This window comes from Phyllostomus discolor, chromosome 5 (assembly GCF_004126475.2).
Source record: "Phyllostomus discolor isolate MPI-MPIP mPhyDis1 chromosome 5, mPhyDis1.pri.v3, whole genome shotgun sequence".
Lineage (NCBI taxonomy): Eukaryota > Metazoa > Chordata > Mammalia > Chiroptera > Phyllostomidae > Phyllostomus > Phyllostomus discolor.
In genome coordinates, this window is record NC_040907.2 from 16362378 (window position 1) to 16388740 (window position 26363).

General features: G+C 47.6%; 1 protein-coding gene across 1 annotated transcript in view; it reads right to left on the minus strand.

The window, feature by feature from the left end:
* PAFAH2 (platelet activating factor acetylhydrolase 2) overlaps positions 1-17583 on the minus strand; it is a 33137-nt gene extending 15554 nt beyond the window's left edge. The window contains exons 1-7 of the mRNA XM_028514130.2: positions 17446-17583; positions 11055-11177; positions 9937-10090; positions 9031-9127; positions 4197-4265; positions 3700-3841; positions 2135-2248 (exon numbers count right to left, since the gene is read on the minus strand). Coding sequence (XP_028369931.1) covers positions 2135-2248; positions 3700-3841; positions 4197-4265; positions 9031-9127; positions 9937-10090; positions 11055-11144 — 666 coding nt within the window. The 5' untranslated portion in view covers positions 11145-11177; positions 17446-17583. The remainder of the gene's footprint in view (positions 1-2134; positions 2249-3699; positions 3842-4196; positions 4266-9030; positions 9128-9936; positions 10091-11054; positions 11178-17445) is intronic.
* Positions 17584-26363: the final 8780 nt, after the last annotated feature.

Below are 26363 nucleotides of genomic sequence, written 5' to 3' on the forward strand. Positions count from 1 at the left end.
AAGTGAAATCTCGACTTCAGGCCTAGTCCATACAAACTCTTTCGTACAAATCTCCGTGCCCTTTCCCGTTCCTGGCTTAGTGTACACAGTGAAGCTGCGTTTCACGACTGGAACAGGGCGGAGCTATAAGATAAAAGGAGCCTGGATCCCCGAGTCACCCTTTGCACAGCAGCACCCATCCGGGACTTCGTGTGGCAGAGAAGTAAATTTCTATTGTGTTAAGCCAAGGGGATTTGGGGTTTATGTACTACAGCAATTAGCATTACCCAAATGAATACATCCTTTGTTCCATAATCTATTCAACTAGTTCCCTTACTGGTGAACATTTAGGATACTGCCAACCTTTTGCTATTACAAACAACACTGGAAGGAATGACCTTGTGTATATATCATGTCACATGAATACAGGTATCTACAGAACAAATTTCCAGAAATGGAAATTGCTGGGTCAAAAAATATGTGCATTTGTACCACTGATAGCTATTGCCAAACTGCCTCAATGGAGCAACCTCTGCTCTCATGGGCAATGTATCACTTCCTCACAGCTTGGCCAACGAGAATGAGTACTCAAATTTCAGACCTTACTCAATATGGTAGGTGAAAATTTACTTGGCCTTTTTTATTGTTTTTTTTTTCCCCAAAAGGCCACCTCTTAATGAACCCAACCACACTATAGCCTGCCATTCCCCAGTGCGTCTCAGGCTCACAGGCATGCCGGCCTGGACTTCAGTGCCTGCGGGCCCCGCTTCTCCGGTGGGGCTGGCAGACACACAAAACAGTTGGTGCAGTGCTCCAGATTTCAGATGCTGCCTTACCTGCTGGCCACCCAGGCAGATGCCTCTCCCTAGAAGACTTTACCAGAGCCTTTAAAAGATATTTTCTAGCCCTGGCTGGTGTGGCTCAGTGGAGTGAGTGCTGGCCTGCGAACCAAAGGACTGCCAGGTCAGTTCCCAGTCAGGGCACGTGCCTGGGTTGCGGGCCAGATGCCCAGTTGGGGGCATATTAGAGGCAACCACACATTGATGGTTCTCTTTCTTTCTTTCTTCCTCCCTTCCTCTCTCCCTAAAAATAAACAAATAACATCTTTATATTTAAAAAAAAGGATATTCTCTAAAGAGGCTTTGGGGCAGCATATAGCGCCATCGTGAGATCCAAAAGCCCCAATTCAAATTTTCAGTCTACCACTTAGTTGCGTAACCTTGGGAAGATACTTAGCCTCTTTGATCTTTGGTTTCTTTCATGTGAAGAGATAATAATGCTCACTGAGTACATCTGTGTGAGGGGCCCTTACACGGTAAGTATTCATGAAGCAGTAATTGTTATTTTATATACATTTGCTAAGTGAAGAAAAAGACCACAAAACAGCGTACATGAAGTAACATTAACTGGAAGGACAAACATCAAAATGTCAAAATAACTCTTTGTTTCTTTTTTCTTTATGCTTTTTTATGTGGTTTCGTAGTTCTCTAAATAGAGCCTGAGCTACCTTTGAAATCAGAGGTGAAAAGACTAGGTCGGGGAGGAAAATGTACCTGACTGGCACCAAACTGCCAGGGCAGCTTCCATCCTCTTGGGGATTCTTGGGTTCTCTCAAAGAAAGGAATGAGCTTGTACGCAGGGAACATAGGTTTTTTGCTGCCGGACAGCCCTTCCTTTGGGGAAGGGACCATCTCTCCCTCATCCCTGTGGCCCTGTGGGGCTGTCAGAAGTGGGTGTGTAACCTAGACAGGCCAATCAGATTACCCTATCCCTCTGGCACAGTGATTGGCTCAGAAGGGGCATGTGACCCAAGCAGGGCCACAGCCTTTCCCAGATTAGTGGAAGCTAGTAGAGTCTCTGTTCTCTTTAGATCTGGAGCTGAGCTGAAATGTAGGCTTGGTCTACCGGCAACTAATTGTTCCGGTGACAACGAAGCCCACATGCATAGCAGTGCCAGAGCTTTGACGGCAGTGTTTGAGAGACGCTGGATCTGACTGCACTGGCTAAAAGCCAGTCTGCCTTTGGTCTTCCTAGTTATTTGAGCCAGTAAATTCTCTTTTGGTTTAAGCTAGTAAGTTAGGTAGGTCCCTGTTACATGTAACCAAGAAAGTCCTGATGAATACATGAACTCAGGTCATACCAGCTGCTGCCATACCTTCAAGGTCATCAGATCCAACCCACCAGGCAAGACGTTGAGGACTGTCTGCCCAGCAGTGACCTCTTGTAGGATCTTCAACACCCGCGTACACTCGCTGACCCGCTGATGCACCTGCAACAGAGACAGTCCCAGTGGGAGCTGGAACTTCGTACAAACCATCCAGCGAGAAACTCACTCCCCTACAAGGCCAACACCAAATTCAGGGACAGTGTGCTCACCACCTCAGCAAGCACTGTGGGCTCCACATGCCGAGAAAGCCTCAGCTCCTTCTCAGCAACTCACATAAGCACCACCTAATGGTACAATGGAGTCAGACCTGCTCTTTACACTCTACCTACCCACAGGGTTGTCAGGAGGACCAAATAAGACAATGTTATATAAACAAAAGGAACCCTGGTCAGTGTGGCTCACCTGGCTGGAGCATCATCCTGTAAACTGAAGGGTGGTGGGTTTGATTCCTGATCAGAGCACATGCCTGGGTGTAGTCCCCAGTCAGGAGGTGCCCGGCCAGGGTGCGTATATGGCAACTTGGGTCGGGGCATATACAAGAGGCAACCAGTTGATGTTTCTCCCTTCCCTCTCTCCCCCGCTTTCCCTCTCTCTAAAATTAATAAGCACGTCCTCAAGTGAGGATTTAAAAAAAAGGAAATAAGGGTTCTCTCATTACTAACCAGTATTGGATTCTACTTGCCCATTTATTGCCCACATCTGTTTTTGTCTGCCTATCACTTACCCATTCCACTTCTGTTTTCCCTGCCTTTGAGGACTACCCCCCACACCGCAAAAGGAAAAAAAATTAATGATGCATTTCTGATGGGAACTTCCTGGTTTGGTACTTTACAAGTCTCTCCCCAGAACTTTTCATAGAGCAGCTTGAGGCAGGGGTGGGGGGTTGGGGGCACAACCTCTAAACAGTCCCATTCTCTCAGATGACAAGGTCAAACATATGCCAATTCAGAGCTGTCAAGAACTGTGGTTCTGAGCCCTGGCTGGCGTAGCTCAGTGGATTGAGCGCGGGCTGGGAACCAAAGTATCCCAGGTTCGATTCCCAGCCAGGGTACATTCCTGGGCTGCAGGCCATAACCCCCAGCAACCGCACATTGATGTTTCTCTCTCTCTCCCTCTCTCTCTCTCTCTCTCTCTCTCCCCCCCCTTCCCTCCCTAAAAATAAATAAATAAAATCTTAAAAAAAAAAAAAGAACTGTGGTTCTAACTTCATAAAGCAAGCCAGTTTGCAGATGAGACCAACCAGCAGAGGACACACGAATGAGAATGAAAAACAAACCCTAATGGCATTTGGGTCTGGTTCCAGGGGACTTGCCCTTTCTACCAGTCCACTTACATAAGCCAATCAATTCCCCTTTCTGCCTAGCAAGCTTAAATTGGGTTTCTGTCACTTGCAATTATAAAGAGTCTTGATTGATACCCCATTTCTCCTTATTGCTGTGACAAGCCCAGGCTCACTAAGACTGAGATTTTGAGAAAGAAGGTTAGAGAAGTCCCCTCAGTGACTGTAATATGAGGACAGGCTTATTCTTTCTCCCCAGTTGGCAGAAACCTACCTGGCAATTCCGAACATGAAATTCCTTCTCCCCTTCCTTGATTTGACGGTAGGGAATCCATTCCTCCTCCAACAACTCATTAGCGGTCTGGTTCTCTTCTGGGACCTGCTTGCAGAAACACGTGGTCGCAGCTGACCCATCCCTGAAATACACATGCCACCAGAAAGAAATCAGGACACCTTGAGTTTATTTCTCCCTTTACCAAATCATCCTTTTCAGCCAAGCCACTCTGGACCGTCCTCTAGCTAACAGGGAAAAAGATCTGGGGGCACGGGTAGGAAAGTAGGAAAATCATGGATTTTGGAGACCGACCTGGGATTGAACCCCAACTCAGCTGTGTCACTTTCAGCAAGTGTAATAATTTAGCATCTTGGAACCTTGCATTGGTTACCTTTAAAATGGGTATGATACCTGCATGGTGGTTGTGAGGATCGGGGGACTAGCCTATATCCTAGGTACCCAAGCCATGGCAGTCCCCTGAGGCTGTCATCCCTCACCTGTGCTCTACCGCGGCAACCACAAAGCCTCGGGAGGCCAGCTCCATGCAGAAAGCTGAATACAGCGTCCTAGAGATTCCGGAAGAAACAGAGAAAAGTGATCGGAAAAATGGCTACCCTTAGTCTCCATACTAACCATACTCTGCTAGTGACCATCTTAAAAGATTGAACGGAGGAAGTTTCATTTGTAGAGGCCTTTCGCAAGGTGCTTTCTTCAGCCAGAATATCCCTGTTCTCACCAAGGCTCCAAATGTCGTCCTCTGGGAAGCGCATACAAATCCATCCACGGTGTTTTCCAACCTATACAGTGACTCTCATCACCACATACACCCCTCCATGCCTTCAATACAGTTTGGCTACTTCAACGGTTGCATTTTAAAAAAATGTTACTTATTTATTTTTAGAGAGGAGAAAGGAGGGAGAGACATCCATGTGTGGTTGCCTTTTGCACACCTCCCACTGGGAACCTGGCCAGCAACCCAGGCATGTGCTCTAGGCTGGGAATTGAACCAGTGACCTTTTGGTTGGCAGGCCCATGCTCAATCCACTGAGCCACACCAGTCAGGGCAACAGCTGCAGTTTTATTGTTATATTGCATGTCTCCCAAGTGAGTTGGTTAGCACCTTGAGGACAGGGACTCTGGCTATTTCTTTAATATGCAAATATGCATCTATGATTTAGCATGTGGAATTTCTGTCCGTCCTCCAACTTTACAGAAAATGGAAAAAGAAACAAGACACTGCCAAGTGCCCATTCCAAATACCGTTTCTCCTTCCTCCTTAATAACAGAATCTGATTTTGAGTTAAAGAGACCATCATATCAAAGTATGACATTTCCCAGCCTCCTCTTCAGTCAGGTTTGCCTGTGTGATTAAGTTCTAACCCAGCAATAGAGAAATAATACTAACTTCAGTAATCTAAAATTTTAGAGTAGATATACTTTTAAAATAAAAAAGGTGGAATTAATTTTAATATTTAACCCAACATAGCCGAACATGATCACTTCAACAAATAATCAAAATTTAAAAAAATAATTTAGGCCCTGGCTGGTGTAGCTCAGTGGATTGAGCACAGGCTGCAAACCAAAGGGTCGCCAGTTCGATTCCCAGTCAGGGCACAGGCCTGGGTTGCAGGCCAGGTCCCCAGTGCGAGGTGTGTGAGAGGCAACCACACGATGATGTTTCTCTCCCTCTCTTTCTCCTTCCTTTCCCCTCTCTCTAAAAATAAATAAATAAAACCTTTAAAAATAATTCGGCATTTTATTACATTTTTTTAATACGAAGTCTTTGAAGTCCAGTGTGTAGTTCACATTTACATCACATCTCAGTTTGGACCAGCTATATTTCAAATGTTCAAAAGCCACATGTGGCTAGAAGCTATTATAATGGACAGAGCAGCTCCAGTCAATGGGATGTAAGCAGTTGTTTAATACAGAACTTGCAGGGAATCTTCTTAAAAATGAGAAGGCTCCCTTCCTACTGCCTGGAATGCGGATGCAATGGCTACAGCTAAAGCAGCCACCCTGGGTCCTGAGATAGCCTTAGAAACGGAAGTCACCCATGGCAGAGCAAGATGATAAAAGGAGTCTGCTTCTCTGAAAACTTTGTGGAACTACCACGTCAGCCCTGTCTACTTCTGGCTTTCCTTTATCTGCAAAAGAAATCAACATTATTTAGGTCACTGTTATTTGGGGTTTTTCTGTTAAACCCAACTTCCTTGAATCCTGGTTGATTCAGGGAGCTCAGTTTCTTAAGTTTCTTTTTCTCCTGGGAGGCAATGTCTAAAAATAAGAGTAAGAGAGATTTCTGATCCTTTTCTAGTTCAAACTGTGTAACCTTGGGCAAGTTTGCCTTTCCGAGCCTGTCTGCTCACCTGGGAAATACGTGCCCTCCCTGCCTACCCCAGAGGACTGTGTGGACATCAGAGGAGATAACGACACAGAGCCACTGGCTAGAGAGTGTTGAAAGGGACATACCCACCCCTGGGATGGGAAATCATGCGTCTGTGACCCACGGGGAGGATTTCGGAGCCTGAATTAACCAGACACTACCAAAGAACACCATTTCCTTTCCCTCCCGTTTTCTTGGAATTTGGCTCTGGTTAATGAAGGGTATTTATTTATAACTAGTTCACCCAGGTCTATTGAGGTGTGAAGTCTCAATTTAGATGCTTAGACCAAAAAGACGATGCTCACCTGCTGTCTATATAAAATACCTGTGAACTTAGGAGAAAATGTTTCTTAGTCTCTTTCCCCTGCTAGACTACCTTTCTGAGGGCAGTTCTCTGTCTTATTCACAACAGAATACCCAGCCCCAGCATGGGCCCTGGCGCATAGCGGATTCTAAATTTACTGAGTAAGAAGGCGATGTTGAAACCACCTACTTGTCTTTCGAGCCTCATCTCATATCAATTGTCCACTTCCTGCCATAGGCCATAGTTCCGTGAGTCCATATTTAGGCTCCTCTAGTGGGTATGAACTCTTTGTTTTGTTTATCTCCGTATGTATCACCTTCCTCTCACACCGAGAGAGGCTGGCACAGAGAGGTGCTCAACAGGTATTTTCTGAGTGAATGAGGACCTATAGAAACAAAGCCCTTGTATTTATTCAATGAATATTCATTGGAAAATGATTACTGCCTAGGTACTGCCCTATGCACTGGGAGAGACACAAGACAGACACAGTCTCTGTCTTCATGGAGCTTACAATTGAGTAGGAAAGATGGACATTAAAGAATAATCATAGAAACAGTTAATTCACTACTATTAATTTAAGTACTGAGAAGTACAAACTGTCTTATGAAAGCACATTACTAGAACACTTAACCTAATACAATGTAGGGGTCAGGATGGGTGCCCCTAACTGAATATCTTCAAGGTCTTAGTGCATATGTCAATTTGGAGTTAGCTAGGCAAAAGAGGGAGAGAGGGAAGAGAAAGAGAGGAGCAAAAGAACATACGAGGTCTGTCTGGAAAAAGTCCAGCCATTGTTAATACAATGAGAACGGTTTGTGCAACATCAATGTAATGTGGCAGCCGAGGAGAGGGGACTGGAATGCACATGTGTGAACAATGACGACTTCACTGCACCAGTCAGTGGGGGTGGTAGACACCACTGAATGAGCATGTGTCCTGTGTGGCCATCGCATTTAAAATCACTGAGTGAGTAGAGCACCGAATCTGCACCAAATTGAGATAAGCTTGAACATTCCTCCACAGAAACTATCTGGATGACTCAGAAGGCTGCAGTGGCGGGCAACTGGTGATTGGCGGCTTCATCACGACAACGTGCCTGCTCACGCATCATGTCTTGTGCAGTGTTTTTGGTGAAACATCAAATCACCCAGGTGATTCACTCCCCCACAACCCACAGTTGGCACCCTGTGACTTCTGGCTTTTTTCAAAACTAAAATCACCTTTGAAAGGGAGGAGATTTCAGACTGTTGATGAGATTTAGGAAAATACAACGGGGCAGCTGATGGCGAATGGGAGAACTGTGTGAGGTGCCAAGGTGCCTACTTTGAAGGGGACTGAGCATTACTGTCCTATGTACAGTATTTCTTCTATCTTGTATCTCCTTCAATAGATGTCCCTGTTTTCATATTACATGGCTGGATACCTTCTGGACAGACCGTGCATATTCCAGGTAAAGGGAAGAGCCACAAAGCACAGCACAGACGAAACTCAGAGGCAGCAAATGACGCAGTGCCTTATGGAAGTGAAGGAAGGTCAGTGTGTGTGGAGAGCTGGGGTGGGGCAAGTAGCAAGAAATGAGCTGGAAACTTTGTCCAGGACCTGCCTCCAGGAAAGACCACGAAAAGCTGAATTAAGTACAAAGGGCTAGTACGAAAGTTCACTCATTCATTCAATAAATATTTACTGAGCACCTCCTACCTGCCAGGCACTGTTCTAGATGCTGAAATGACAAGGTCATATTTGGTTTTGAAATAGGACTCCGTGCCTACAGTGTATACAATGGTTCAGGGGCTGGGGAGGCAAAAATAGATGCCTTTGAGAAGTGTAACACCCTGGAACATAAACCAGACTGAGATACGTTGATGAATGGACACAGAGAACATTCACAAGTTTAAATAGGAACACGGGCACTACAGTTATTAAGCTAAATAACTCACCAAGGTGAGAAATCAGAATTCATGGAAAGACCTCTGACTGGATATTGACTTATAGAACCTGGGGAGAGTCTCCCAAAGTCTGGTAAAAGAGCTCTTCCAGTTCACACACCTGGGTTCCTCCACGCACAAATGAAGAGGACTGTGTGTGTGTGTACTTATACCAGGTACCAGTCTAACAGAACCCTCGAAAACCGCCCCGGGAAGCAGCCTACCCCCTTGACAGAGGATGAAATCTGGGCTCAGAGTTCCACAACTGTCCCAAGCTCACACAGAGCACAGGTGGCCTGGCTGGGACTTAAAGGTGAAGCCGAGAGCTCCACTCAGGCAGGAAGCGTGTCTGTCTCATTCACTGCTGTCAGTGCAGAGTTACCCTTCACTGTACGTGGAATAAATGACTGAGTATAAAGCTCAAGCTCCTAATACTTCCTGACTATTATATAGGAAGAAAGCTAAAAGTGTTGACTGATATAAATGCTGGAACATGAAAAGCGAAGGATGTGAAGCCTGGGTAAAGGCTCTGCCAGGTGAAAGGGCCTCAGGAAAGGCCTTTGAGAGGAGGGGGACCCAGCGCTACGGAATGAAGCAGATGGCAGATAAGACAGCTGGCAGATGGAAGTGTCTGTTTCTCTGGCCTTTGAGAGTAAGATTTAGCAGCTGCTGCCAGGCAAGAAATACGACAAGGTCTAAGGGAGAAAAGCTCTTACCTGAAGGCTCCCAGGCCATGTGAGAAGATGATCAAGGGGTATCCAGAGTCCTTTGTCTTAAAGGGGCCATTCCAGCTAACAGGCAGGCGACAAGACCCTAGTAGAGACATGGGCTATAGAATCTCTGGCTGCCCCAAAGCTGTAATCCCAAGGGCAGCCTGGGCACAGGCAAGTGTGGGAACATAGGTCCCTCCTCTCTGGAGGACCACCATGTATCCCCGAGCAGTCTGGGGAAACCAATCACCTTTTCATTTCCCCTCTTCGCTCCTAGAAAGCATGAACACAATAGAAAATAGGACGATAAATCCAAATGGGAAGTACTGAACCACCAGGGGGTAAATCCCTGAGATGCCAAGGCAGTAGGTAGAGCTCCTAAGGGTGGGGCCTCTGGGGAAAGTGGATGATTCGATGTGACCCCACCTACAAGAGCAGAGAGCTGGCGGGGGAACTGCAGGAGACAGTATGTTCTCTGGCAGTTACTGCTCCTTTGATCTACACGGTTGGCACAGAGTGGGGATGACATGCCGAATGACCGAGTCATAGCCACCCCTCTTGCAACACTTTCTCTGCCCCACACTACACTAGAGGCTTTACACACTTCCCGGAGCAGCCTGCAAAGGCAGGCGTCTAGGCAGGCTGCACAACTTGCCCAAGTCCTACAGCTAATAAGTGATGAAGTTTCGACTCAAATCCAGGACAGTCTAATAAAAGCTCATATAATTCTCTCCCCATGCTCTTATTATATAGTTCTCTCCTCACTCCCCACCCACGGCTGGCTAATGGGTGCCCCACTACGAAAGGGCTGGACAATGCAAGCTATAAGGTACTGTGTCTGCCCGGGGGTCCCCTAGGAACGTAACCAAGAAGCTGGGAATGCATGTAGGGCATCTAGAGGCCAGCTCTTACCCACAGCCAGGTTGAAGAGCAAGCCCCACCAGCGCTTATTGAACTGCAGGTAATCAGCCAGGCCAGTGCAGTACTCGTAGCGGGGAATCCACAGGGGCTGCTCTGCGGTCTCCTCTGCCTCCTGGCAGGGGTAGAAGAGTCGGAAGAAGCTCCCCTGTGGGGAAGAAGAGAGCAGCTGCTCAGAGCAAGACGCCCAAGCGCTGCTTCGGAGGTGTCTGGGGCACCGGCAAAGCATCAGAATGGGAAAACCTTACTTTCAATTTATACATCTGAATTTTGTATTCAGAAAACCCAGAAAGAAGCAACTTTATTCTTAGAATACACATGAAGCTTATGTTATTTCAAATAGCCAACTGTATTTTGAATGACATCAGGGGGGCACCAAAATCTTTTCAGTGCTTGTGACACTGAAAGATCTGGCCCCACGCCCAGGCCTGGAGGAACCCCGGAGTGAGAGATTAGCCCTCATGCTGCATGGGGTGGCACCGGCGGGTCACCCCTGGGCTGGCCCTGGGGAAGCAGCACTGCACGCCTCTTCCCCAGGAGTAGGTGAGAGGTGGACCAGGAAGTGTGCGCCTCTCACAAGGAACAGGGGCGTCTAAGGGTCAGCAGAGAAGGAGCCTGGGAACTGGAGGAGGAAAAGTCTGGAACTGAAGCAGGAGGGGAAAAGAAACAAAGGCAGGAGAGGAGAAAGAGGAGACTGTCTTCCCCTCCAGGGTGGGAGTCACAGGCCCGGGCACACGGTCCACTGCTCTTCCGCTCACAGACGCAGGTTAGTCTGAGATCAATAACCTTTCCCGGATTAGGCATCTGCTCTTAAGACAGGTGGAAGGATCTGAAAGCTGCCTTTGAAGCCAGGGCCCCCTTCCCTCTAACTGGGAGAAGAACTTATCATCTCTACTGAGAGGTTTCCAATCGGAAGGAGGAAGGGAGAGAAGTCAGGGAAGACAGACCCAGGAGCTCTATAAGCAGATCCAGACCAGCTCTAACTCATTCTCCCCCCCCCCCCCCCCCCCCCCCCCCCCCCCCCCCCAGAATCGCAGCACCAGACTGGCTGTCGGAAGTCACAGGGCGGGCAGAGGCAGTGCAGAAGAGCGGACGGAGCCGCAGACACTTACCTGGGGACTCTGGCCCTCCATCACATCCCCGCAGCCCACGCGGTGGGGTCCCGAGGTAGGTGGAAAGCCCACGGACTGGTTGACCCCCATCTCGTCACCAGCTGAATCGGACAGTGACCTGGGCTGCAGGGTAGAACACAGAACAACCTCTTTCTGGTTCCCTCTTGGCTTCCTGTGGCTTATGTGTGTTATCTGTCACCCCTGACCACCCCTCCTTATCGCCCCGTCCTCCCTGCCAGTGACTCATTCAATCTTTCACATCATCTGCGTTGCTGCACCGCCTTTGCCAAGGTTTAGGGGCTGCTTTTTCTGTTGCTGGGGGAGGGAGTGGAAGGACGTCTGTGAGGAGCAGAGAGCGAGCGCTTCCACGCACCCACCAGTGTTTACTTTGTGCGCAGCACAGCAGTCACTGCTGCCGAGAGCGTAACACAGACCTTGTCCCCATGAGGCAAAGAATAACAACTACTTAGGTCTGTTATTTACTGTGTCAGCATTGCACTTAGATCTTCACATACACTACGGCATCTCATCCTCTCAAGAAACCACCCGAGGAAGGTAGTCAGTTAATTAAGACCCTGTTTGAGAGGTGAGGAAGCTAAGGTAAAGTGAGGTTGAGTAACTTTGCCAAGTCACATTCTTATGGGTGGCAAGGCCCAAGCCTGTCTGACCCAGACCTGAGCTCTTAGCCCTTACTGATCCTGCTCACGGGGAGACAGCCAACCTTTGAACAACATGGATTTGAACTGCACAGGTCTGCTTATACACAGACTTTTTTCGATGAGTATATAGTTGGCCCTCCATTTCTCTGGGTTTTGCATCTTCAGGTTCAAATCAACAGCAGATCAAAACCAGCATTTTGGACCCCTGCCTGGGAATCTGCAGATGCGGTGGGCTGACTGGATGCGTTGTTCTAAGCCATTTTATGTAAGAGATTCGAGCGTCTGTAGACATTGGTGTCTATGGCGGGGGTGGGGACTAGGGAGGGTCCTGGAACCAATCCCCTGTAGGTATTGAGGCACCACTGCAGTTAAGTTTTTGGGAAGTCGAAAGTTACCCATGGATTTTCGACTGCATAAGGGGTCAGCACCCCCAACTCCTGCATTGTCCAAGGGCCAACTGTATAGTTACAAAATCACTGACCCACACTGTTGACTCTAAAGGTGGCTTATGCTGGGCCTTGAGACTGAGGAAGACTTAGAGGCAGGGAAGAGAAAGGAAGGCATTTCCAGGCAGGACATAGTGTGAGAGGGAAACGGTGGAGACAAGAAAGAGTGTGATGGAGGCAGTAGCTCAAGCAGGAGCCTGTGGCGGTGGCAGCTGTGCATGTTTCTGGCCAGAAGACGTCCCTATAACTTGGCTGCTTCCTACACTGGGGCCAAGGCCCTTGCTCTGCGTCACTCTTCAATCTCATCAGCACCAGCACCACCGTCATCATTACATTTACTCTGTGCCAGGGACCACATTAAGTGCTTTACATGTATTATTTAGTTGAATCCTTTCAACAATCCTCTGAGATATTTACTGTTATCTCATCTTACAGATGAGGGAAATGATGCTTGATCAAGCCAGGTAATTTACCCAAGAACACACAGCTAGCAGAGCCAGACCTTGACCATGGGCAGTACGGCTCTGACAGGGGAGCACCTTGTCAGACTTCCCGGTATCCGCTCTATCCCGCCCTCCGATGCAGCAGCTCTGTGGTTTGGCTGTGGCTGATCCATCCCTAACCTCCAGAGTTGGGCTAACCTGACCTGAGCCCATCAGTCCCTCATGTCCCTGGTCAGTGCTCTGATGAAGAGTGGGCACATGGCCATACGTTAGTTCGATCAGAGAAAAGCCCAGGACTTTGGTTTGATGTGAAGGGTGGAAAAGCTCTTTCTTGTTTGAACTAGAGTGATGTGCAGACATGAAGCTCGAACTGTCTGTTGCAGCTACTCTGCTACCTTGAGGATGAGGCTGCCCACAGAGGACGGCAGACCAGAGAGGACCGGAGGAACAGAGTCATATCTGTGAAGACGTTAGGAATCTCTGGATTAGACTATACCTGAAACCTGACCCAGTCCTAGACTTTCCAGTTACATAAATCCCCTTTTTCATTTAAACCACTGAGTTTAGATTCTTATAGCTTGAACCAAAAGCACCTAAACTGATATACACTGAGCCCTGAACCCACATTTTTAATTATTACATTATTCTGCTTTCTTTAAGATGCTCTGAGTTGGGCCCTGGCTGGTGTGGCTCAGTGGACTGAGCACCAGTCTGCAAACCAAAGGGTTGCCAGTTTGGTTCCCAGTCAGGGCGCACGCCTGGGTTGTGGGCCAGGTCCCCGGTAGGTAGTATGTGAGAAGCACCCTCTTGCTGTTTCACACAGCAAGCACACATTGATGTTTCTCTCCCTCTCTCCTTCTGATCCTGTCTGTATAAAAAAAAATAATAAAATAAAATAAAATAAGATAAAATAAAATAAAATAAAAATGCTCTGAGTTGGATCAGAGTTCAAGTCAAAGCATGTCTGGCAAGAAGAGACCTTAGAGATCATTTCTGTCAACCTTCCCCACAATGTTCTCCACCCTACCTCCACCTCCCCACTGGCCTAGTACATATTGAATACATGTGCTTTAATGGTGAAGAAATCAAGGTCCTATGTGGTTAAGTGAGCAGCTCAAGGTCACAGGCAGAACTATTATTACACATAGACCTCCTGATTGCCAACTATCTGGTCCAGTGGAAAACTCCAAACAACCTATAATCCTAATGTCATTCCATTTAACTTTGGAAAATAATAAATGATTTTCTTTCCACTGCAGGCTTCATCTTGTTTCTCTGAAGCAAATTTCAAAGGAAACCCGATTCTTTTTAAGAATCTAAGCTAAGCTCCTGGTGCAGTCAGTGGACCGTTTAGCCAGAGTAAAACTGAAGGCATGCCGCTCGCTCTCAGACCCTGACCTTTCCCCTTGTCGCTAACAGCACACAAGAGGAAGACCTATGCTGGGGCATGAGACACATGTCACCCACATGACAATGAAGCAGCGGAAGGTTCTCACTGTCATAAAAGAGGGTCAGATAAAATACTGCAGAAGTCCTGAGAAGAGAGCTCCTTTAGCTCGGGAGTGGAGGAGAAAATGGGAAAAGCTGACTCTCAAGTAGAAGGAGAGCGAAAGTATGGGGGCAAGAAAGCATACAGGAGGAAAAAGGAACAGTCGGTGACGGATGCCAGGTGAAAAATGGAAGGTGTTGATCAGATCTGGACGGTAGCAGTCCCTCAAGCACCGGATTAGGGAGCAGGAATCAGCCCTGGAAATGAGGTTGTAGATACGAGGGCGATGAAGTCTGAAACCCAAGTCTGAGCGCCAGCTCCTTGGCTGACTAGCTTTCTCACCTGGGGCAAGTTACCCGCTCTCTCTAAGCCTGATTCCCCATCTGCACAATGGGAATACTATCCATCTTTATAGGGTTGCTATGGAGATAAAATGAAATAGTGCATTTTAAGCACCTAGTGTAGAACATGGCTCTTAGGAAATACCCAGGAAATATCTGTTGATGGGATGAAAAGTAGAAATAAGGTTTGGCAGCTGAGTGGATTTGGGGAGTCAGGGGAGAAAGGAGAGCCAATGGTGAGTCAGGTTTCAGAACTGGATAGAGTGATAGCAGCTTCTTATAGGAAGAGATTTTGGTCTTATCCCACAGAGACTAGTACTTGGGATTAGAATCAGGGTAAGTGAACTTAAACACAGCTAAACAGAAAGAGAGTAGAACCCTCTGGGAGTCCTGGGAAGATGATCAACTAAATTAACTTGGTAAAGAAATGAAAACTAGAGAAGCTAATTGGCCACAGTGAGGCTAACATGAAAATGAATCTGCATTCCCTGGGCTCACACTGAATGATGCCCAGATAGAATGGGGAGGTGGAAAAATCCAATCTGACTCGCAAATTTTGCCCAAGAAACATCCACACAGAGCATCCACAGTCATTCAAGTAAATGCTATCAAAATTTCCGAGGAAATCAGCCCCGGTATCTCTACGTTCTTTTGCTCACTGTATCTAAACAATTCATGGTGGTGCGTGTCTAGAAGACTCTCCACCCTTCCAAACATGCCTGGCTCCTCAAGGCCCCAGAAAACCCCTGGTCTTCTCGGAAGCGTCCCCTAGTCCTTCCCACAGTTCCTCCTCTCAACTCTAGGCACTGTCTGTACCACCCCTCTCCCCGCCCCCATGGTAACCAATCACAGGCTGCCTGACGACAGGTCAGTACAATCCTAGCAGTTTCAGTCAGTGACTTGCCTACAAGAGGTCCAAGTAGAATCAAGGTCAGAGGTTCCTGAACCTGTCATCGCAATTACCTGGGAAACTTCTCAAAAATACAGATTTTAGGGTCCCCATTCCCAGAGATCAGGTAATTTTTAAAAGTTTCCCAGTGTTTCTGATCGAGGTTTCCAAACCTCTGGTCCAGGTGGTACACAGGATTTTTCTTTCATTCAGACACATGTGCATGCGTCATGTGCTGAGAGTTCCATTCCACCATTTTCATACAGGGCCCCAGTTCATTTTCATATTAATGAAATGGTAGCTATGATTTAATTTGGTTTAATCCCATAACCACCAGAAGCATGTGCCTGCTATTCACTAGGCTCAATGCAGTGCCCTGCAATAACAGGTCTTAATAATCAACTTATCCAATACGTGCTAATTTTTTACACACTTATGCCTTACCTCTTCAGATATATTATAGACTGTATTTTGTACTTCTTTGTAGGTCAAACTATCCAACTTCTTGCTTTCCCCACATAGTAGGGACCCGATAAATGTTCCTTTATTTGGCTTTTATTTAAACCCCCTCAATTATTTCATCTGTCTTTTTATCAAAAAATAAGGCTATATGTTATAGTGAGGAAAGGCTTTGGTGAAGTCTAAATTCCACCTCTGCCAGTTAATTAGATGTGTATTCTTGAGCCAGTCCCTTAAATTCTAATCCTCTGATAATATATCCACATGACAGAAATAATAACAATCACTCACTGTTGATGATGATTAAATTAAATAATACATGTAAAGCACCTGACATTTAGAAGGCACTATAACCACAGATGGTAGCTCTGATTATATGTATACCCCTCTTTGAGCCCAAGTTCCTTACGTGTAAAATGGGGACATAGTAAAATTTAATAAAATTGATACTGCCTAGGGCCTGGTATATTTTAAGTGCTCATAAAATGTTAGGAATTCATTAACAATGCTACGTCTCTCTTTTGTCATACCTAGCCAAGCCACACTACCATACCATACCAAGGTCTCTTTAATTTTTTTTCTGGGTTAAATTCTCTAGCAAAATAGATTCCTTCCTCTCAGCCTCTTCCAGCCTGAGACACCTCTACCAAAACCACAGTCTCTTAAACAGGCCCGCGAGAGCCCAGAGGGAATGAACAGGGCTTGTGCTGCAGCTGTCTGTCTTCTGCTGCGGTCCTATTTCCAGTGAGCGGAAACTTCCCTTCTACCAGCTGTGCGGACTTCTCATCACTGGCTATTTCGGGACAGAGTCCAAGATAAGCTCTTCTTGGGGGCTGCCTTTCAGGGAAAGCTCTCTGGAGACTTCAAGCTCATTAGCCTGACCTTTGGTCTCTGGAGGAAGTGAGGAAATATCCTCCTGCTCTTCGAGAGTGGAGACACCAAGCACTCAGGGGACAGGTTTGAGCAACAACAGGGCAGAGCTAAAAAAGGAGCCAAGATAAGACTGTTCCAGTGCACTAATAATTATAACAAAAATAATCTCTCTCGCTTGTGAAGGCTTTACAGTTTACATAGCACTTCCACACATATTAGCTTATTGGCTGCACAACACAACCTCATCCTAAGAGTGACAGAGCAACTGTCATCTCCATTTTGCAGATGAAGAGAGTGAGTCCCGGAGTAGTATGGTTTGCCCAAAGTCACACAGCGAGTGAGCTGTCGAGTTGGACTAGAGCCCGTGTCTGCTGACTTCCAGTCCTGACTAGGCTTTTCCGCGGACTGAGAAGCAGTAGCGAGCCTTCTTCCACTAGCATGAAAAACTGCAAAGTAAGAGTGAAGCACAAACGAGGTGTGGCGCCTTTTAAAGTCCAGATTTCAGAGAAGTGACACTGTGGGCTCAGGATGGGGTTGCGGGGGCTGGGTCCCAAGACGAGAGCGCAGGGTGGGTGGTATTCCAGGGACGCCGGGAGTGAAGGCTGGAGAAGCCAAGGGAAAGAGTTAAGAGTGTGGAGTGACTGCTGGAGGCGTCTGGATAGGAACCAGAAAGGACGAGAGATTAATGTGAAGTTCCAGAAATAAGACGAGGAGAATCAAACCGGGCTGGAATTTGAAAAAGTCTGCAGACACTGCAGTTGAGAACAGGAGCTTTCTCGCTCTCAGACTTACCCAGTCAAGTTGACCTCTCAGAAGTAGCTCGACGGACAGCTCGACGGAAACGAAAAACTGCCTAGAAGCCCATGGCCCTTTGGTAGTTGTAGTTTCTATAACTCAACACTGGTGCTGAAAAGAATTTCCCGCCTCTCTGTTCCGAACTACAACTCCCGTGGTGCACCGTGAAGAATTGAGAATTTCGACCCGCCCCCGAACTACAATTCCCACAGTTCAATGCGGCCCTTTGTTACTGGGTGAAACCACCCAAGGCCAGAGACGCGGTGCGATTCCTCCCCCTGGTGGTCAAGGAGCCGCCGCCACGATTACTAAGCTAGAGCGGAGGTTTCTGCCTGCAGTCCTGTTAGCAACCACCCGCCTCACCCTTCCTTAAATAATTCCCAGACGTGCCAAGAAATACCGTGATTTCACTTTATTTATACCGAGGGTTTTGGGGGGAGGTTGGAATTGTTTCGTGTCCGCCCGCAGCTTTGTTACCTTTGAGAATAAGACATTATTCAAGTTAAGGGCGCATTTCTTACCAACCTTTACCTGTTCACACGAGATTTTTCCATTGTCTCCCAGCCCCTTCATCTGCCCTCACGTTGCTGGCCCTATGCTGGTTCTTAGGGACACATTGGTGAACAAGATACTATCCCCAACCTCAAAATAATTCACAGTCTAGCAGAGGATTCCACCAAATGAATAATGACAACACAGTGATATGTACTCTAGTGGGGGAAACGCAGGGGGTTGTGGGAGCCTTGAATAGTGGCACCTGCATATGGGGAAATGGAGTCAGCAAGGCTTCTTAGAGATCTCACAGAGAAGTTAAAATTGAAAACTGGAGGAACAGAACTTAGGAGTACAGGGAGTGTGAAGACTATTTTACACTCTGCTGGAGCATGCAGTGTGAGGAATGGAATGGAGAGAGTGAAAGAGACCTGGGGAGATAGGCAGCATAGCATCCTCACCGGTCTTATAAGCTTCCATAAGAAATGTGCATCATTCAGGCAGCTCAAAAACTTCCAATGGCTTCCTACTACCTACTGAATGAGGTCCCAACTCGTTACCCTGGCGTTCATAGGCCTTCCCTAACCTGGTCCCCCACCCGCCTCTCCAAAAGTGTTGCTCATGCTCATCTCCGACAGGAATCCCTTCTCTTCTACCTTGCTCTGCTCCCAGCTACATTTACCTGCTCACCGTTGTGGACGTGTATCAGATTCTTATTGTTACTTCCACACTCATGCTCTTCTAGGTACATTTTCCTGCCTGGTGTCCTGTCTAAGCCTGTTCTTCCTTGGAAATTCCCCTAGGTCCTCCTTTTCTCTCCATGAAGCTTTTCGGTCCCTCCAGTCCCAAAGGGACATCTGCCTCCTCTCTGTTGCTGGGGTATTTGTGTATGCCTCTCATTTGGGGGCTTGCTTCACACTGCCTTGTGCCATCTCCTAGGTGGGAGGTCTTAACTCTATAATAAACTGTGAGTAACTTGAGGTCAGGTGCTGAGCTGCACAACTGATACTCCACCCGCCAACCACACATTCCCTCAGATCACCGAGTGCAGAGCCTGTGCTTCAGGCTTCCTTAGGCTCACCTCTGCTGACACACTGCCACTGCCACCATCCTTCCACAAGCCAAGACGAAGTCATCAGGATAGGGTGATGACAGCACTGCACCGTGGTAATTAAGCCCCGGCTTTAATTAAAGCCGTGGTTGGTGGCAGTGATGGCAGAATATGAAAAGCTTAGAGCACAGCAGAGTGGCTCCCTCTGGCTGATTAACTGGTGTCGTGAGGCTGGCCCAGAGCACTCATGACGGACCAGAGTCCCAAGTCCCAGGAGGGGCAGCTGGAGGTCGCTTCTCTGTCTTCTGCTCTAGACCAGGCCACGCTGGGGACATTTGGCTGCTGAGTTTTAAACTTACCAGAAACAGCCTTGGCTGGTATGGCTCAGTGGGTTAAGTCCTGGCCTGTGAACCAAAAGGTCACTGCTTTGATTCCCAGTCAGGGCACATGCCTGGGTTGCAGGCCAGGTCCCCAGTTGGGGGTGCATGAGAGACAACCACACAATGATGTTTCTTTCCCTCTCTTTCTCCCTCCCTTCCCCTCTCTCTGAAAATAAATAAAATCTTTAAAAAACTAAAAGTAAACAAATAAAACATAAACCATTTCTTTAAAAAAAGTTTATTTATCTTTAGACACAGGGGAAGGGAGGGAGAAAGAGCAGGAGAGAAACATCAATGTGTGGTTGCCTTTTGCGTACCCCCAACTGGGAATCTGGCCACAACCCAGGCATGGGCCCTGACTGGGAATCAAACCAGTGACTCTTCAGTTCAAAGGCCAGCTCTCAATCCACTGAGCCACACCAGCCAGGGCTATAAGCCATTTCTTAAAAAAAATAAACTTCCCAGAAACAAGGGTGTTGCAGCTTCCTTCACCTCTTTTGTCACTGTTAGAAAGATCTGCTTTGGGCCCAAGCTCTTTTGTTCTGCAAAATAAAATACTTAAGTTCAATTGTATCTCCTTCCAATCTAGTCTCTTCTGGTATAAACATCCAGATGCTTTCGGTTTTCAGCAAGCAGTTGATTTTCTAGCCTTTTCATCATAGATCTCATCCAATGACCCGAGGTTCCCTTCTAGTCTGTCTAGTCCGCTACAGTCCCACTCTGGTCGTTACCTTGTTGCTGTTACTTTAAGCCGGTGTTTGAGTGACCAGCTTTGGATTTCCTGTTCTCTCCCTGATAATGGAGAAAATGAAATGGAATAAGCATTGCTAAAAGAGTCACTTAAAATGGAGTTGGGAGGTCATTAAGGGTGTGGAGCCTATGCCTGTGTCATGTCTCAGTTCTTGGAATTTTTATTAAGTTGCTGACCTGTTGTTAAACTCAGCTCAAGGCTGAGACAAACATCTGGATCAGTGATTGCTGCAAGGACATATATGGACCTTGCTTCCACCGCATCGTGGCGCTCAGACCGTCTGCATTCTTCACCTTGAAAGGAGCCGATCCATTTCGACAACCTGCAGCCTCCACCTACATAATGGGCTTAACCAATTCCAGCTGACCTAGCCAACACCCTTCACTCACATGGAGGGCCAAAGTGAGGACCGCAGGTACCGTTTTGTCCTTTGAGCCCTGCCTCTGTCTCCTCTGGAGCACAATGTAGGTTGCCACCTGAATCTGTGCTCCCGGATTACCATTCCTCCTATGCTCAAATGCTTTTTATTCTTTATTACAACTGGTACCTTATTTTTTGTTAACACCTTCTACCTGCTGAAGTCAGTGGACACTTTTTTTAGTCCAAGTATTATATGTATACAACAAAGTGTGTAAAATGCATTAATATTAAGTATTTAGCTTACCACCCCCTTTTAAAATTTGACGTAGAACATTTCCAATACCCTGGAAAGGTTGCCTCATCTCCCTTCTCAGTTTATAGCCACACATCCCCACTCCCCAAAGGGAACCACTGTTTTTCTTTCTATCATCATCAACTAGTTTGGGGGAAACAACATTTTGTAACTTTTGACAATAATATTTTACGCTCAATGATCCTTCAGCCTAGGAAACCTGTGTCAATGCCATTCCTGACAAAGACCACCAGAGACACACGTGTGATTGAATCAGTTGGCTACTCACTGCAGGGAGGTGGAATGCACGTGATGGGAAACTGGGGCCATCTCAGAAAGAGGGTACAGAGAAAACATAGGATCTGGGCTTTCCTTAGATGATTTGGGGGAGGGTTTAAGGAAGCAAAGCACCTGGATTGGATGCCCTCAGGAAAGGGGGGTGGTACTATGACTGGGGGTCTTAGTGATTCTAATCTAGAAGGAGGGAAGACCACTGAGGCCAGAGCAGTCATTCATAGTGTCTTATACGAGGGTAGAGTGGTGGTTGGACCTTTTTGTTCACGTGTTGTCTGTGTTCAGACATGATTCTGGCATTGTCCTATTTGTACCTTGATCCATCAGGGTCACAGAGTGGCCCTTGTCTGATGTGAATGTTCTGTGGACTTGTTCGTGTTCAGCCCGGGAACACCAAAGACCAGCTGTGAGTGCCAGGCCAGCCCCCAGCTCCTAGGGACCACTTTTCTCTTTCCCATGTACTCACGTGTGTTGATCTGGGCTGGGTGCAGGGGGTATACAAACAATTTGTCTTCGTAGCCTTAAGAACCTCAAAGTTGGTGGGGAAAGTGGACAAGAAAACAAATACGGACCATTGAGAGGCACGATAGTGAAGGATCTAGACTCTGGAGACAGGCTGCAAATTTTAAATCCCAGATCTACCACTTACTAACTGTGAATTCTTGAGCAATGGCTGTTCTCTAAGCCTCAGTTTTCTCATCCATAAATGGGGATAGCAACGGTACCTACAGGATAGAGCTGATGCAAAGGATCAAATAAACTAACCCATGGACCACTGATTGCTTAAAGGGCTTGGATTTGACAGGAGGCAGAGGTGGATCCAGGTTTTGTGGGGCTTGAAGCTCATACAATTTGAGAGACTTTCTTCAAGAAAAAGAATTTTAAAATACCTTGCTTTTTCTGAGTTTGAAAACGTATGGTTGTGTGAACACATTGCAAGGTCCCTCCCAAGGCCTCAGAAGGGAAACTGAAGCTTAAATTTCATTAGCTTCTTTGTAACTCGGACTCTCAGAAGGAGCAAAATTATGAAAGAGGTTTATTCTTTTCAAATCACTGCCTTCAAACTCTCCCAAAATATTCTAGCCGTGGCTCAAACCAACTCGAACTCTCTTAGCTTTTTCTTGCATTACAGCCTGGAAGTCAGTAGGCAGTGAGCCAATGATGAAATCGTTCATTGACTTGGGTCCTGTGCTGGACATAGCTGCCCCGTCTGATGGTGGGATGGGGCAATGGGGCAATGTCACCATAATGAGGTATCTTCACACTAAAAGATGAAGCTGGCAACTCCATAGGGTCTAACAGAATTTATTTTAGGGTAATTGACTCACAGGACGACTGGACAAGGGCAGACAGAGGGCGCAAATTATTCTCCCCTAAAGCTTCCGGTCACTGTACTGTTTTTATAATATAACTCAGGTACTAATGACAAGACAAAGGGACAAAGAATGCAGTAGTGCCAGGGGACATGCTATCACCAACTTGACATTCATTCTGGTTGTCATCTGGCCGCTACTAACAAAAATATTTAGGGTTACCTTTTCGGGAACACATATAATCATTAACTAGAAGGCTTTGATACGCGTACTAAGAATAGCAAGGTCGGACGCTGGCTGGTGTGGTTCAGTGGATTGAGTGCCGGTCTGCAAACCAAAGGGTCACCAGTTTGATTGCCAGTCAGGGCTCGTGTCTGGGTTGCAGACCAGGTCCCCAGTAGGGGGCATGTGAGAGGCAACCACGTATTGAGTTTCTCTCCTTCTTTCTCCCTCCCTTCTCCTCTCTCTAAAAATAAATTAATTAAAAATCTTAAAAAAATAAAAAACAACAATATATTAACTGCAGCTTTTATTGTGGTTTCTATGGGAAGAATGGATGGGGCAGAGTAAATAGGCTTAAGATTGGCTGATATGAATGTCAGTGAACTCTGAGGCACAGGAGCTGTACCCGGCTGTCTGGTACCTGGTCCTGGGGGGACTAGGGCAGGGGGTAGTGTCCCTGAGTTTGAATGCCCAGTAGAGGGGTGACTGGGGCTCTGGACTGGTTGCTTTGCATTTCAAGGGCAAGCTCAAGGATAAGTCCCTTATAACCTTTAGGAATTGGGAAGCCTTGGGAGGGGGGGTCCCTCCAAAGTCAACAAGCCACCCCCCCACCCCACTCCCACTCATGTCAAAACACCAAAATACAGAAACTAAAAAGATGTAGTTAATACAGAGTTATAGACAAGGAAGGATGGGATTTACTTTTGAACAAATCTCGCTGCTGTGAGGAGACAGCGTTTTAGTGAGACAAGAAGAAAGGTGTGGCCAGCGGCCGATCTGGGCCCAGAGCAATGGCGGCCTGCACCGGGGTGGGAGCACCGGGGTGGGAGCAGGGGAGGGGAAACCGGGCTGGTGGCAGGGTTTGCTTGGAGGTGAAACTGCCAGGACCCAAGGGACCTCTGATGAGGACACCGGTTGGATTTCACGAGGCAACTTGAGGCCCATCTCTCCTCTCTTCTTACTTCTGGGTTTTGTGCCTGTGTTTCTCCCCCAGTCATGGGTTGTACTATCTCACTCTTCTGATGTTAACAGCATAGTAAAGGGATTCTAGGAAATGCTGCTTCCGGATTAGATATAGAAATAAAGTGTCCAGCGTGATGCCTGGCACATAGTAGATACTCAACAAATCGACAGCCAGTCCAGCAGGTCTGCTATCAGCCCGTGATTTGGTCTACGGCCCACTGACTGGGTTCACCTCTCTGCATCTCCCTTCCCTAATCTGGAAGCAGAATTAGCAGCACCTAGCTCTTCCAGTGGCTGTCATGTGAGGGGTTCAGCCTTTGCAGGGGCTCCATCAGTTGCCATAACTATCACGTCTTAAAGAATGTCAGTCTAGGCCAGGCTCCAGAGGTGGGGCCCAGAGTTCAAAGTTCAAGAGAAACCGGACTGAGCTGCCTGTGTCTGCTCCTGGGAGCCCACTTCCCGGCCTGATTCCTTCCCCCAGCTCCCACCTCTCTGCTGGGGAGCTCCTCCAAGAGCCAGCAGCAAGCTGTGTTTACTCTGCCAAGCAGCATCCCCAGGGAGGGAGGAGAGGAGAAATAAATCTTCCTGCCTCTGCTTTGGAAAGCAGACTGATAATTATCTGCCTGGGAGGTAAACATTTGCTATGCAGGCCCCGTGGATTAACCCCTCGGCACCCAGGCCTGAGGTGAAGTTGTCTGGGCACAGGCTGCTCTGGGAGGGCCCCGGGCACCTAGAGGAGGCTGGGCGTGGCTTCTGGAGCCTTCAGAGAAGCTCTTAACTCAGGTTGAAACGCTCAGGAAGACGAGACAGAATGACTTCAAGGCCAGGATTTGAAATTTGCCTGTCTGCTTGGCCTGTCCAGCCCTGCAGCCCGCCAGAACCCTGTCCCAGGAACATGGACCCCAAAGGAGCGGCCAGGGCTGAAAGTCTATTCAGCAGTTTCAGGCAGGGATGCTCTCCTGTGTGTGAGGGGCTGGACCAGCGAGGTCTGCTCACCTCAATCCCCTCTGGCTTTCTCCAGACAAGAGAAACCCACCCCACAGGAAGCACAGACCCACTTCCCACAGGAGGGGAGCCCACGGGCAGTGTCTAGATGTGGCCGGTTAGAAGGCTGCCTCAGGCTGACTATAATTATTCACACGGTGCACACCTGTCCAGCTTGTCAAGCACTTTCCCACATGTTAGCTCATCCCACAAGCCCCACCATAAACCTGTGAAGCAGGAATTAGGCCCCTGTGGTGCAGTGATTCGAATTCAGTTTCTGTTACTCATTGGCTGTATAGCCTTGGGGCAATCACTTCATTTTTCCTAAAAAATGGGGAAACCCCTGACTGGTATGGCTCGGTGGGTTGGGGCATCATCCCACACACCGACCCGGAGGTTGCTGGTCAATTCCTGGGCAGGGCCCGTGCCTGGGTTTCGTGCAAGGTCCCAGGCTGGGTAACAGACTGATGTTTCCCTCACACATAGATGTCTCTGTCCCTCTCCTTCTTCCTCCCTTCCCTTCTCTCTAGGAATAAATTAGTAAAATCTTTTTAAAAATGGGGAGAATAGCCACCTGTCTTCCTCCCCATCCCTCTCCCTCCACCTTTGTAATTTTGCTTCAAGGCTTTAATGAAAACACAGCTCTAAAGAGCTCAACAGTGCTTGGTGCAGGGTCGGCAAATTTGTCAGCTTCTCCCTTGAATTTCACATTTCACAGGGGAGGAAAATGAGGCTCAGTCAGTGAGCTATGCAATGATATTCACCTGAATGCTTTTAAAAAATATTTTTTAAAAAGATTTTATTTGTAAAATAAAACCAATGTGTGGTTGCCTCTCAAGTGCCCCCTAGTGGGAAACCTGGCCTACAACCCGGGCGTGTGCCCTGACTGGGGATTGAACCTGCGATCCTTTGGTTCGCAGGCTGGTGCTCAATCCACAGAGCCACACCAGCCAGGGCCGCTAAAAATTATACAAATGCATAGTGAACACGAGTCAAAGTTGCATTTCACTTATTCATGAAGATATCAGGATGACAAAGCTGGTTCAGAGGACTGACCGATATAGCCAAAGAAGCATAGAGAATGCTGGGAAAAGATTGCTAGTCACATTCCAGCCACAAATGCCCTACAGTGAGTGACCTACGACCTTTGGTTTTAACCTATAATCTCCGCTGGTCAGAAATCATTTTGATACTATTGGATATCTGTTTTCTATGAATTAGCACCTTAATTCTCGGACTTATAAAATGCCTGGGCCTGAATACACAGGGAGCCGCATGACCCCTGGGACTTGTCATGGTCTCCTCACTGCCTCACTTCTAAGCTGCCTCACTTCTAAGGATGGGAAAGGGAAGGACTGACCTTCTGAACTGTGTCAGGATTACTTCTGAGCAAGAATTCCAGATCTTTTTGCTCTAGAAAGCCTAGCCCTGCCACCATGTTAGGCTGATGATGAGAAATTGAAGGCCAAGAAAGAGGGTGTGACGTGTCCAGGGTCACACACCGTGCCTAGGGAAGGGGCAGAAACCGGAACTGCCCCTCTACCCGCCATCTGGTCCCCTGGCCTTCCCTCAGGTGGGGTCCAGGTGTGGATTGTCCACTACGGGCAGGAACCGCTCTGCATCCTGGGGGTGCCCAGGGCGGCAGATTCCCTTTAGCTGGAGCTGGAGTGATATCGTGGGCTCCTGCGGGGTTTCACCAGGGTTTGAGCGTATCTGTGCTCCAGCAAGTGAGAACTGAGACCCCTGAGGCTCCTGCAGCCGCACTGGTTAATTTTGCAGTGAGGCCCCAGCCAGCTCAGAGCTGGAGGAGCAA